General features: G+C 41.9%; 1 protein-coding gene across 1 annotated transcript in view; it reads left to right on the forward strand.

Annotated features, from left to right (window-relative positions):
* Nucleotides 1-14,236, forward strand: part of ror1 (receptor tyrosine kinase-like orphan receptor 1) — an 88,342-nt gene that overhangs the window by 55,408 nt on the left and 18,698 nt on the right. The window contains exons 2-4 of the mRNA XM_061240308.1: nt 3,454-3,525; nt 8,933-9,220; nt 10,142-10,178. Of these exons, the coding sequence (XP_061096292.1) occupies nt 3,454-3,525; nt 8,933-9,220; nt 10,142-10,178 (397 nt within the window). The remainder of the gene's footprint in view (nt 1-3,453; nt 3,526-8,932; nt 9,221-10,141; nt 10,179-14,236) is intronic.

Consider the following 14,236-nt stretch of genomic DNA (forward strand, 5'->3'; position numbering starts at 1 on the left):
CAGGACAAAGACAGTGGGGGAAAGGTAGGCCAAGATAAACTACTTGATGCAAACTGGGATCTCAGCCGACCACAGAATGTTTACGAGCAAATTCATCAGTCTTGGTTCCTCCACCCCCCTCTCCCCACATGAAAAGTCTTTATTCTCATAAGTACTTTTCTAGCCAGGATCATAGTTTCCATTTGTATTGGGGTTCTTGGGGTAATTGCTTTAATAATTCATTAAGGCAGCTTGTACTGTACTGTTGGAGCAGCTCTTGTTGCACACCATCGCTGCAGCGGTTTTCTTGGATTTAATTTTACGAGTAATCTTTCCACCACAGTACTCCATTGCTCCTTCCAGGAGCTTTGTGCCAGTTGTTTGGGTCAACAAAAAGCAAACCAGCTCATTTATAATGATGGCCTATGGAGATAATTTTTCCAGGATACTCTACAATTTGTAAAGTCCTATACAAGCATGAAGCTAGCAAAATAGAACCAAGCCCTAATAACAGTTTAGTCAATCTCACATCACCACATAAAAGAGGTAAACTTTCTCATTATATCATGCAGTGTATTAGCTTCCCATACATACCCATAAGTGAAATAAAATCAGTTTTGGATACTGTACACATTTAAGACACATGAGGGAAATGTTTCTGGATTGTGATTGAAGGCATATCCATGTCAAATAGTGTACTTTCTCTTTAGTTTTATTAAAAGCATGAGAATGTACTTAGCCTGTAACCTTTCATACGCAATTATCCATTATTTCATTCTGTCAAGTTGTTTCAAAATATAGCTGCGCCAAAAAGCCTTAAATCATTGCTTAATCATTTCTCAGTTGTTCAGCTTTAGTTGATGTCATCTGTTCTGATGGAAATCCAATGTTATTGGACAGATATGGTTGCTGTCCACATTGTGATGCAGTATAGGCGCATGTAAAGGACTAACAGGCCTACTCTGTGAATATAGCACAAATATTTAGTATAGTTTCTCTCAAAGTATTGAAAAAAAAAAACATCAGAAAGTCCAAAAGAAAAAAACTGATAAATACCTAATAAAGTGAAGTCTAAGACAAATTACATCCAATATGATCAAATGGTCTTCCAAATTGAGCAGACTGCCTTGTTTAATCTATAGCAGACACTGTGACCATCCTATTTTAGGACATTGTTAACAAATGGTACTAATAAAACAGGCTTTGTTGCAGGAAAAAATTAGAATACTAATCTCAAAATTACCCTGCAATTTTCAAGATATTTCTTGGTTGTGTAATGATTGGTTTGCTGACAGATGTTTGTTTATTGTAGACAAATGCTTATTTCTCATCTGTTTTGATATTCAACTGGCAAACTTCAGTTTCCTCTGCAAACTTGTCCCATCCCTTCCCAGAGTGACTTCTGTGTTCCAGTAGTTGCCTGGATCCTCTCAATGTCATCTCTCTACTAATACATGCATGGACTATAAGCTTGCTTGTAATACAGACTGATGGAAATGATCTGAAACCACAGGTAGGCAGTTTAAAAAATGTTCCTCCATCACCAGCACGTCTTAGAAAGCGTATGTTGGCAGTGAATTTAAACCACCTTTTATGCAGTAAACACCTGAGACCCCAATTAGGTCTTCCGATAGAGTAATTGGAAATTGAAAATTGGAACAAGTACATGGAGGGCCGTACAAGGTAATGGAGGTAAATTACTGTAATTAATCATATGGCTAGAGTATGTTAGTCTGGCCAACTTCCTGTACAGGTTAAATGTTCAACAGTATTTTAAACAGGTATTTTAAAATACTTTCAACCAATCATCTATGGAATTTTTCATTATGCGGAGCATGGAATATATGAGTTTGTAGCATGCTCTGGTGAACATTTTTATGCAATTGGAAGTCATTTATTTGTTGACTTTTGCACTGCCATTGTTTTCGTTGGATCTTGATGCTGTTTTCTGAAAGCATATTGCTGCGCTATGCGTACGTTGCTTTGGCTGTGCTGTAAAGCCCAGTTTTCCACACCATGCGACTCTACTGCTCCCCGCAGCTGGAGAGCAGTGGAGGAGAAGTGACACACTCTTTCATCACGGTATTAATGTAACGATCATTTACACATAGCTCCACTCCCCAGGGGCCTCCAGCGAGTGCTCAGCCACCTGTTCATAAACAGCTGCGCTGAATCCAGCTAGCTATAGCCTGAGACCCCCCTCAGCCCTGAACTGCATGCATCAATAGAGCCCAGTGATCTGTGCTTCATAAATCATCTATATTAGAGATGGACAAGCTTCCTTTCCAGGGGACATATTTGAGGCATCCAGGCCGACTCATGTTTCCATGTTGTAGATCAGCGACTGAACAAGGGACACCCAGCACCAAGCAGGGCCTTTATGTCATCACATTCAGACAGGTGGCAGCCCATTCCTAACCAATTAGTGTTCCTTGTTTTCTAACATATTGCCTGGTTTACAGGAGATTAACACCTAATTAACACAGTCACACCTCTCTCCAGCACTCTTTCTGGCCACTTCAAGTCACAGTTTCTGCTCGTCGGCCCTGCTCTGCTTTATGTCTGGTGGCGTGTCCTCGTATGGTGGTCTCTGACTGTCTTCACCTTGCCATTCCATTGCAGAGAGACAGAGAGTTGTGTTTATGGTGGAAATATTACATTACCTCTGACAGTTTACCTTTTTATAAGATTGACTGTAACTTGGCTCATTAAAGTAGACATTGATTTAAACTTCTTCTCAAGCCTTAAATCAGTGTGAAGTTATATAATTAAACTCGGAGGGGGAAAAAGGGGAACCGTATCCCTCTCTCCAAATGTCCCTGCTTTTGAAAATAAACAGTCTGCTTAATGAAATCAGGTGTGTGCCGGGGCTCTCCTACGCCGTGCAGCTGTACTGCACACTGAGTTTGGTCGGTCCTGTGCAGCCACTGGGCTCATTGGCGTTAATTAGCACCAGGGGATAACAAGAGAGTAGCCGTGCACTCTGCTACGCCAGAGAAAGCCCACAGCTGTCAGCACTGACAATTTTATTCCCTTACCAATGATAACCTGCAGAAGTGCAGAATGATATATTGCTCAGTTCATTTTACTTACGGATGGGTTTTTGGCTTTTATGTGTGGGAATTAAGAGCCAGGTACAGACAAACGAGCAGCCTCTATACTCTGATCGAACACACGAGCTGGTAAAATCACAAGGTCCAGTCTGCTTCTCTACAAGATCCATGCAGTCTCTTCCAGGAGCTTATTGTTTATTGTCTGCTGTTGCAAAGATTAAATATAAATCATTTTAGGCCATGTTTTTACCAGCTGCAGCTTTTGAGTTCAAGCTGTCAATAGTTATTAAAAAGAGGAAGGCATACTGTAAGCCTGCTTCAAGGATCTGCTGTTTGTAATCAAATAATCTTTGGGCCCTTTCATGTGAATAATTCCTGGAGTGACCTGCAGGCTCAACATAATCCTCTCTCCCTCTTACAGGAACTGACTTCCCTCCTGACCCCAGTGTGGTGGCCACTTCCACCTGGAACGTCTCAGATGAAGCAGAAAAAGGTAAATGTTTTGAACTTGCATTGTTTGTTTTGTTCAGGTTTGCTCTGTATGAAAACATTCTTAAGGCTACATAATCTGATGGGGGCATGATGATTAATGTGTGTTATGTCTGCAGAACAAGTTTCATTTTGATTTAAGGTCAGACAGGATTCATGTTTGTGAAAGAGGCTGTGACTATCAGCATGTGTCACTGTCAAGCCAAGATTGTTGACGAACAAAGCTCATTATTTTTCTTTTGTGTTTGTGTCACTTGCCAACGTTGTGTCTGTACGCTCTTCTCAGAAATGTGTTCCGGAAGTGTCCTGTTCTGGAGTTTCGCACCTTCCTGTGGCACTCCTGGAAACTATTGTTTTATTCAATCTGATCGTCATACATCAGGCTGACAAACCTCATCACCAGAGATCTTTTCCATGTACTGTTCCATAAGTCACACAACTAAATTTCAAGCACATGGCAAGGGCATGCACAGTGGCATGCACACACACCACACACACACACACACACACACATACTCACACACACACACAAACAACACACACACATATACGCACACACATACGCATGCTCACACACATCACATTCACACACATGCCATGCCACTTGCAAAGAATTGAGGGTGTTCAAGTTTTACCTTATCCACCAAAGTATAAGACATTCTCACGTTGTTTTGTTAGCCGAACACCGGGTCATATTTCCTTCCCCCTTCTTGTTTCGGGATTATGATACCCGTTGTGGCTATAATTAACTGCTGACTCATTACAACCATTTCATTTAGAATAACACTGAAGGTTTACCAGGGAAATGAATTAAGTTCCATTAGTTTTGTTCCTTTTTGCTTTATTTTCATCTCCTCTCCTCCACATTGTCCTCCATTGTTGAGTCAGAATGCCATTGGAACAAAAAGAAGAACAATTGAGGCTCATTTGATCAATTGCAATATTATATAAATACCAGAGAAATAGTGTTTAAAATTTCAGTGGAATTCGGTTTTCCATCCGTTAAAAGCAGTCAGGATATATAACTTACATTCATTTGTTGATGAACTCCTGTAAATGTTGGTGCCATTATGTAATTCGGGGCTGGAGCAGAGCATGCAGGGATGCTACCCTCAGCACCATTGTTGCCCTTTCAGAGGCTGTCCAACACACAGCAGTCTAGAGGTTAGAAGATCAGGTCAGATCAAGTGTGCCATTGTTTCTGGTGCAAGTTCTCTTGATATTTAATTGAATGTGCCCAGTGGACATCGATGTGAGGGGGCTGACATGGGACAGGGAGGGAGGCAGCGAAGTAGATAGTCAGTTCTCTATGTTCTAACGTAAAAATAACTTTTTTTTTTAAAGGAACTTTTTCTTTTTAGCAAGTAGTGTTAAACTCACCATGCAGTGGAGCCAAACTGTGAGATTCATTAACCTTTTTAAGTGGTGAAAGTTCCTAGGCATCTCTTACAAAGGGTTTTTTTTTGTTGCAGAAACTCAACTTCTGGAAGTGATCAGACCACATACCCACAGGGATCCTCATGCCTCTGATTTAATTCCATGAAAAGCATCAATGTTGGTTCACTCACATGCTGCTGTCAAGAGAGGGAGGAATAGAGTGCGATGATGCATGACTTTAAATAGCCATGTTTTCAATTTCCATTCTCCCTGGAGACAATAGACTCATTTGAAGCAATCTTTAAGAGTTCTGAATACTATTCAAATATGAATTACATGGCATTTCCTTCTTCCTTTGTTATAGCCGCATATCCACTGACACAGTATCTTTTGCCATTCTTTTCCTAGTTCTTTAAACTCGCTTTCTTGTCATAGAAGTTAAATAAGTTAAATGAAATATTATTATTTGAAAAGGTTTGCAATGGTCAAAGACATAAGCCCTTTTTCTGACCACCACTGTTTCTCACTTTAATGTGTTTTGCTGCAGATAAATTATAACTCCTTTTGGCATCAAGACTAATAGCCACTAACAAGGGATGCTGTTCAGCATTAATCCAACTGGAAGGAGTCTGGTCACAGTCAATTCCACACATTTTTGCAGGCCAATGGGGAATTATAATAGAATGCCATGTGTCCAGGGCCATTAATGCAGTATGAAATGGTTAAATAATCAGAGCAAAGTTTTATAACTTACTTGAAACACTATTGCCACGACAATACTATGATGAGAAGTAACGCCACCGCCGTACGCTATTGTTAGCCGCTTTTACCAAAAACAACAGCGTAGAACCTTAATATCAACCTCCAGCATACAAAGAGCCATCTATCCCAAGGAATGACTGGAGTATCATTCCCATGTCAAATTCTCCCGGTAATGCTGTCATTTCATTATCAGGTTAGTGCTGCAAATCAACTCTAGAGACTTGTTAAATAAACAGCCGCAGGACAAGAAGGGGGCAGAACACGTACATCCTAAATTCGTTATTTTGAGAGGGAAACGTGTGTTTAAATGGTCTGTTGAGCAGCCTGAACATTCAGCTAATTCAATAATATCCGTTGTTCCTCATTTTTTTAAAATCGCTCTGTATATTGTTCTAACAACCGTGAGTCGGTGTTTGGTTTATGGAGATTAAGATTTTTCTAGGAAGTATTAGCTTGAAAAGCAAAGCACCCTTTCCTCTGGGTCACACTCGGACATAGACCTGTTCTAGACTGATGGGAGGTAGGCCCTGTGTGGGTTTGTTGAGTCTGCCATGACCAGGCAGGGGTGTAGGGCACATACCATGACAAGCATCATGACATCTGTGAGGGACCAGACTCCTTCCCAAAGGAACCCCGACCATTTATTGTCTTTTCATTATTTTCAGTTTGGAAGTGAGTGTGCAGGGTCAGAGAACGCAAGGCCTCCAGCAGACAGCACAGGAACAGTGAAACCAATCATTTGTTGAATTCCGTCTCACTGGATGTCTGAAGACCAAAGGCATAGGCCATAAGTTTCAGAATATTTCATGACACAGGTGGCATTACTGTAGCTTGTGAGTAGCCTATTTATGTTACAGCAACTCGAATGTAATTGCATGACATACCTATTGTGTAATAGTGGCCCCAGCAGAGTATTCTTTTACACTATGATTAACGTGGTATTGTTCATTCCTGGAATTGAAATTGGGACATACTTTTGTCACCAGGTTGTACTGGTGAGGAATGTAAAGAATCCTCTAATAACAGGATTCATTGTTAGTGTAATAAACTGCTCATTGTTGATGAACAAAAAGTGTTAACATGCTAATCCTTCGGTCTGCTTCAGTAGACTAAAACCTTTGTAATCCAGTGAAATAGCAATGAGCTGACAATGCTCCATGAATCTTCATTTCAATGTTAATAAAGGGTCAAGAATGATCTAAGTACCTTTTCTGATCACTTTTTTACAGTATTTAATTGAATGCCTTTTGTATTATTTCAGTACCTTTGTGAGGTATGTATGTGTTGAATGTTGTGTATGTGGTTGTCCTAGTTACACTCAGGGGTAAAGCTTCTTCTTATTTTGTCTCTTAGCCACATTCCTCAAATTTCATTATAGTTTGTAGACCAACTTTCTTCTTTAATTTGAGGTCCCTTTCATCATTTAGGACTTAAGAATTATACAAATATTTTCTAATTGTATCCTTTAAACGGTTGTATTTTATGGGTAAATGCAAGATAAGTGACGGCATAGAATGATGCTACATAATCATTCCTAAAATGATTCCTAATTGTGGGTGACCTTGCTGCCAATAATGTTCAGAACAGTGATTGCTGAAAGACATGTGGTGGCTCACATGACCCAATAGGAAGGCCCAGGAACTGTGACAGAGGCTTGCTCAGAAATACAGGGAGAAAGCTTGCCCACTCAGGCTACCCCTACCCCCAGCATTAGGGAGTGGCAATGTCAATTGGCAGAAAGATTTATGAGATTTGCCTTTCAAGCTGATAGGGGCGGCCTGTAGCGTAGTGGTTAAGGTAAATGGCTGGGACACGCAAGGTCCGTGGTTCTAATCTCGGTGTAGCCACAATAAGATCCACACAGCTGTTGGGCCCTTGAGCAAGGCCCTTAACCCTGCATTGCTCCAGGGGGGGATTGTCTCCTGCTCAGTCTAATCAACTGTACATCGCTCTGGATAAGAGCGTCTGCCAAATGCCAATAAAAAAAAAGAAAATTAAAATATTATAGCACCATATCAAAGGCAATGACATGAGTTTTCCCTGGCTCCAATATCCTTAACACACCACAACTTCTGTTTGCTTCTGTAGCAGATTTGAAACTGTGGTGATATCCTGTTAATGTTAAGTCTTCAAAAATGTTAACTGTCTGGCAAAGCAGGTTTTTGGGGGCAAAATGTGCAATAATTTGAGCTTGTTTATAGTGTTTTAATCCCCATAGCCGTTCCTTCCTAAAATGTGGTGCCGGTGAACAAAATATTTTGCTGCGATAGTGGCAACCACAAAATGTATTCACCCTTTAATCCTCTCTCTCTCTCTCTCTCTCTCTCTCTCTCTCTCTCTCTCTCTCTCTCGCACACACACACACACAGGCTCATGCACATGTGGGCTCACACATCCTGTATACAGTCTTCCATTTGCTCGCTCATGAACTCTCTTTCTCACACACACACAAATTCAGTATATATTGTAACTGAGGAAGTGTCCTTTGGTCTTGGGAGACAGACTGCAGATGAATGAGGGAGAGGTGTTGTTTGATGTGACTGAGGCCAATTAAGCCAAAAATTGCAGCAGACCACAGCAGTGTTTTGGATACGGGCTGAACATTTTGAATTAATCATTGTCCTTCTAGGGCATTTACTTTTTGGATTTGCTTATTGCTATAAAGTCTTAAAATTTCACGTTATAAAAAAGCAGGAGAATTCCAATATGAATTTAAGAGAGTCATTAATACAAGGTCTTGAGAAATGGTTATGAACTGCACATGGAAATCTCAAACCAGACGTTTTCCCCTCCAAAACCCTCTGGCTGTTCTGATCAAGATGAAAAATACTCCATGTTAACATTGGCAGTAATGGTGAACTTTATGTTTTGAATTTAATTTGGCAAAGTTTTCAGTTTGATATTTTAAACCCAAATGTGGCTGGCATATTCTGAGGTCAGATTCTTGGATCCTTAACTGAATTCCTTTATCAAGATTGTTGAGTCACACAAGCAATAGAATTAAATGAAAGGGCCATCAGATTGGATTATTACTTTATCATCAATTAATCGACCTGATGCCATTCTCCATTTTTATCAATCTACACAAATTAATATGAAATATTTATAGCAGTGTTCTTTTTCCTCTTGTGCAGTAAAGCTAGATCTTTAGTCATGCCGAGGACTATAAATAAAAACCCCTGATTCAGAATCGGGGGGGTCTCAAAGCAGTGCTCCGTATATACTGTACGTGCGGTGCTGAACTGTGCCTGCTGTGGCTGTCCCCCTCTCAGACCACTACCTGAAGCTGGAAGCCCCGATGAACAACATCACCACCTCGCTGGGCCAGACCGCGGAGCTGCACTGCCGTGTGTCGGGGAGCCCTCCCCCCACCATACGCTGGCTGAAGAACGACGCCCCCGTGGTGCAGGAGCCCCGCCGCATCTCCTACCGGCCCACCGCCTACGGCTCGCGCCTGCGCATACGCAACCTGGACACCACCGACACCGGCTACTTCCAGTGCGTGGCCACCAACAGCTTCAGCACCGTCTCCACCACCGGAGTGCTCTTCGTCAAGTTCGGTAAGTCCTCTCGTCCTCTCGTCCCTAGCTCCACCGTGAAAGGTCCTCTTAACAAAACGAGAACAGGCCATTCAGCCCAACAATGCTCGCCTTTTCCTACCACTAAAGTGTACCCGCTGCTTAGTTTTCCTAAAAGCTAAATAGTATCTTAGCACCGTCTCAAGACTGGTCTTGAAAACCCCCAGTGTTTCTGCCGGTGTTCAGTATTAGGTTACTTATTTACTTAGCAGTGCACCTATCTAGGGTGGCTTGTGTAGTCTGCATACTGTATATTCATGCAGTCTGAATATTACCCATTTATAGAACTGGTGTTTACTGAAGCAATGCAGGGCAAGTACATTCCTCAAGGGTACAACAGCAGTGCCCCACCAGAGATTTAAAACTGCAATCTTCAATTTACAAGTCAGTTTCCTTAACCTGTAAGTCTGACCTTTCATGTGATTGGGGGGTTGAATGTGATGTAAATCTTATGAAAACAAGTAGGACTGAAAAACAAGTCTCTTAGGTAGGAGAGGGAAATGTAGATAAATTGCTTCTGGCTCTTTAAAAGCCTTTCTAATAAAAATTACTGTCCCTTTTTGGCCCCAGAGCCCAGATCGCTTTGACTGAAACCCTATAAGAACATTTTGGTGATTGCCATATCACAGGCTGGAAGGGCAAGACACACGTCAGTGGGCCTTTTGACGAGCGCGAGGCCAGCAATACAATTAACACAATTTTCATGCGTGAATGTCAAGCAGAAATAGCACTAAATAGATGTGATTAACTTGGGGGGCAGGCACATCAGAGCTAACCTTCAGCACAGAGAATGTCAGCTAAGTAGAGATGTATTTTAAACTTGTCTGTGGTACATTCCCAAAACATGTGCGAGTCGGTCTGCAAGCAATTGTTCCCCATTATAAATCCAAATTTCTCTTCCAGATCCACTCCCCACCCCCATGGCAGGAAGGCCTTCTCCGTAAGTCAGCTCTCCTTTATCCGTACTTAAGCACTGCTGTTAAACCACAGGCGCAGTAGACAAGGGTGTGGGGGGAAGGGTGGAAACCACTGCAGAGGAAAAAATGATGAGTTAATAGCCTCATCATAAGTCAGCCAAAGGCAACCTCTATTGTCTGCCTGCTGGTTGGGCACTTGACAGGTAATAGTGCTGTACAAGGAGGATATGCATTAAAGAACAGTCCTCGTGTTTTACATTGTGTCGTTAAATAGCTCTTTTTCACTGCTGTCATGTTCATTTCTTTAATGTTTGAATGCCGCAATGCTTGAAAAGTCCTGTTTCAGCTATTTTAGCGCATTCTCTTTTACCGCATATGAGAGTTTCACTGTTGGAAGCTCAAACTTCATTTCTGAATTCCGTGCAGTTGCAAGTTTGAATCGCTGGGTGTTCGAATACTGACGGAACCCTAAAAGTAATTAAATTAATCCAAGCAGCTAAGACTTTTAGCTTGGAAAACAGTTGTCAGATTTTCTTCAACAAGTGTGAACTCAAAAGAATGTCTTTTAATGGGCTTATTTATGGTATGCCATCAGTTCTGCAAGAGATTAAAGGAAGAGCAGAGTCTGCACATTGAAGACTTACATCTGTCAACTTTATGCTTCTCAGTCTAGTGCAGGACAGGAAGGGCAGGATGGCCAGCTGATGATCCTAAATCATGTGTCTCCTGCTCTAGCAGCTGGAAATGGCTCCCAGTTTTCCTGCTGTGCTCCAGGCACTCTATACATACCAATTCCAGGCACTCTGTGCATGCTAACTCCAGCCACTCTGTGCATGCTAACTCCAGCCACTCTGTGCATGCTAACTCCAGCCACTCTGTGCATGCTAACTCCAGCCACTTTCTGTATGCTAAGTCCAGGCACTTTATCCATGCTACTTCCTGGCACTGTACAAGATGATGTGTACAGCTGACAGTGAACTGTTTTCAGCATTCTGAAGTGAATATTCTCTATACATCTGTTCTCACAAATTTGTAGTTTTGTTTTGTGTGAACAAAAATGTATCGCTGAACTGAGTGCGATGCTGGAAATGCTTGCGACTCGTGAGTTTGTGAGCAGTGCGCCCTAAAATACCTTCTCCCCTTGAGGTAATTTGCTCTTGCAGGCTCTTTAATAGGCAGTGGTATGATAAGCCGCGGTAATGTTTTTGAAATGGTTTTTAATGTTCGTAGGCTACCCGCACGCTCCAGGAGCTGGGCCTTGTGCACAGCGGTTGCACATTTTTTTGGAATGAAGTAGTCAAGTCTCTGTGCCATTTTCCAGAGAAACCCAAAACAGAGGACCAGAGAGGCTGGCACCATCTGGGCTTCACACACTCCGTAAACGACGCAGCCACCGTCTCTGGTTCTTGGGCCCTTTCATGTCCTCAGGCTCCCACTGCAGTGTGTTAAAGTTTCAGCCAATTGAGAGCTTTAAAAATGATTTGTGCATGCATATGCTTATGGTTTCCTTTATTTGAAATCCTCATTAGCGCAGTTGTTTGTTCTAATTCCATACTGCAACTGCGCAGAAATATTTTTATTTTATTTTTATAATTACTTTTTCTTGTATAGCATTTGGATTTCTGTCATTGTGGGGCTTCAGTAGACAATATGCCCAGTGATCTGTCTGTCTTCCTGAAAAGACTGTATGCTGAAATTCAGAAAGGATTGCTTTTTGGCTGGACGCCAACCCGCCCGAATATTGATTAAAGTCTACAAAACCCACCTCTGTGCTTAACCCACAATCAGACAGCGGTGCACCTCATTTCGGCTAAATACAGTCATTACGTGGTTTCATTAAGGAGCACAGGGGTCTCTTTGACTTCACATTTGCTGTTGGTCATCATTAATGTCATCATCTCTAGATTAGGAGCGGCCTGTCCTGCCAATGCGTGTCAGTGAGACAGGGTCACGTGACCGGGGCATGTAACAGCTCTGCTTTTTGTTTTTAAAGAGTCTGTCAGAACGTCAATCACACGAGGTCACCCGCTGCACTGTGCGAGCCGTGCACCTGGCACCGGTTCCCCAGTGTGCTACGGGTCTGACAGTAATGAGTGTGTTCCCTGGATCAGGGCAAGGTACAGGCACTGACAGGCCACGCCGCCAGTGTCCATGGGCACACTGTGGGCTTCATTGGGACAGACTCCTAGCTGCAGGAACAGTGATTTGATTGGACAAAGATGATTATATTGTATTATTATACTGTATATTTGGCACTAATACGTATATGTATGGACATTTCCATGTGCATTTTTTAGATCTTTTTATGGTACAGACCATACTTGGCTGAGTGATGTTTCAGAATATTATTGTTGGACTATATATATACATATATATATATGTGTGTGTGTGTGTGTGTGTGTGTATATATGTGTATATAACAATATAACAGAACCTTTCATTAAACATTATGGAACTGCCATTATGAAGATGGTAAGAAGAGGTTGAAACTTGCACATAGTCGGGGGGGATTCAGGGAGGAGTGATGAGGGATGAGATTACAGAGTTCACTGATTCAGTACAGTGGTAAAGTGGACAAATAGGCAGTGTGGTCTTTCCTCCGAAATGTTTTACATTTGTGAAACTTATCATGTCATTTAATGTAACCCGTGTCTGGCTGCTTTTATTAATTTGGGAATAAGTTGTAGAGACATCCAATGTGAGAACTACACAGATAAACAGTGTGCTGGTTGTGTCCTGAATAGATGATAAAAATCCAGCATGATAAAAATCCAGTTTTCGAGGCCTGTGCCGAGCAGTGTGGAGGGAGGCTGAGCAATAGATTTCTTCCTGCTGCCCCTGTGGCTCTCTGCTTATACCTGTGCTTGAGCCAAGCATTCACCGGGTCTAATATATACAATGTGTTGTTTCTTCATTTTTCGTTGGTTTCTGGGGACCACCTGGAAATGCGGTAACAGAATCCCGAGGATGAGGAATAATGGCGGCCGTTGTTACAGTGAGGTGTCAGTCATTCGCCTGGACCGAGCGTTTGCCTCACACTTCTCTGCTCATCAGACCTGCTCCGTTGTTCCCTCCTCGGGAGAAATGTTTTCACAGGCCAGAACAAACATACGAGGGGAAAAATGGCTCCCCTACCAAAATTAGCTCTTTCAGCAGCAGTCACCCTTCTGAAGAAGGGGACTGAAAAAACCTGTTACTGAGGGGATCGTACAGTTAACATGGGGGCTCTGTGCTCATTAATACAGGTTTGGGTTGTCGTATTCAGAACTGTGGTGTGACACCTTACTTTTTAAATTACTACAGAATGGAATGCTGTTGATTTGTAAAACAGCCGTGGTAGTGGGATAAATACCCGTGCAGCTTTAAGGATGAATTCAGTCTCTGAGTTTTCAGAACAGATTTTCATGTGAAGCTGGAGCAAATTAATGACGCATGAAATTGAATCCATGATTTTTCTTACCAAAATAATATCCATGCATTTGAAAGCCAGAAAGATTGTTAGGAAAAATATAACCATAAAGGGCTGAGCATGAAACACTGAGCCGAGATGGGCTGAATGGCCTGTTCTCATCATCAGACATTTTTATGTTTTTATATGTATGCAGTGCACCCTGTTCTTGGGGACACTGATCAATGAAATGAATTTTTTGAAAAGCCGAATACATTTCTGTGGTGCACATAAAACAATTCTTAATGCCACTACCGTTCTCGCTTCTCTATTGGATTTTATTAACGGTTCCATTGGAGGGGTTAGACTTTCTGTGACTCACATGCAGGATATGTATATTTGTTTTAACAAAAGCCAGACTCCAGCCTCCATTTTGATGTTTGATGGTTCCTCTGCAGACATGGCAAGCAGGGCCGGGTCTGTTGGGGGAACGCTTAAGCTCTAATGGCATATTCACTTAAACAGTGATACTGTATATGCTAATGATGGTGACTTGAGCCTGGCATTTATATTACTGCTACTGTGCTCTTTCTGAAATTCACCTTCAATGTCCAGCACAGCAATATATTTGCACTGCATGTGTACCTATTGTATTGTTATCATATAAGGCTATTGAATGTAACTTGTACAGGT

This window comes from Conger conger, chromosome 4 (assembly GCF_963514075.1).
Source record: "Conger conger chromosome 4, fConCon1.1, whole genome shotgun sequence".
In the NCBI taxonomy this organism is placed as follows: Eukaryota; Metazoa; Chordata; class Actinopteri; order Anguilliformes; family Congridae; genus Conger; species Conger conger.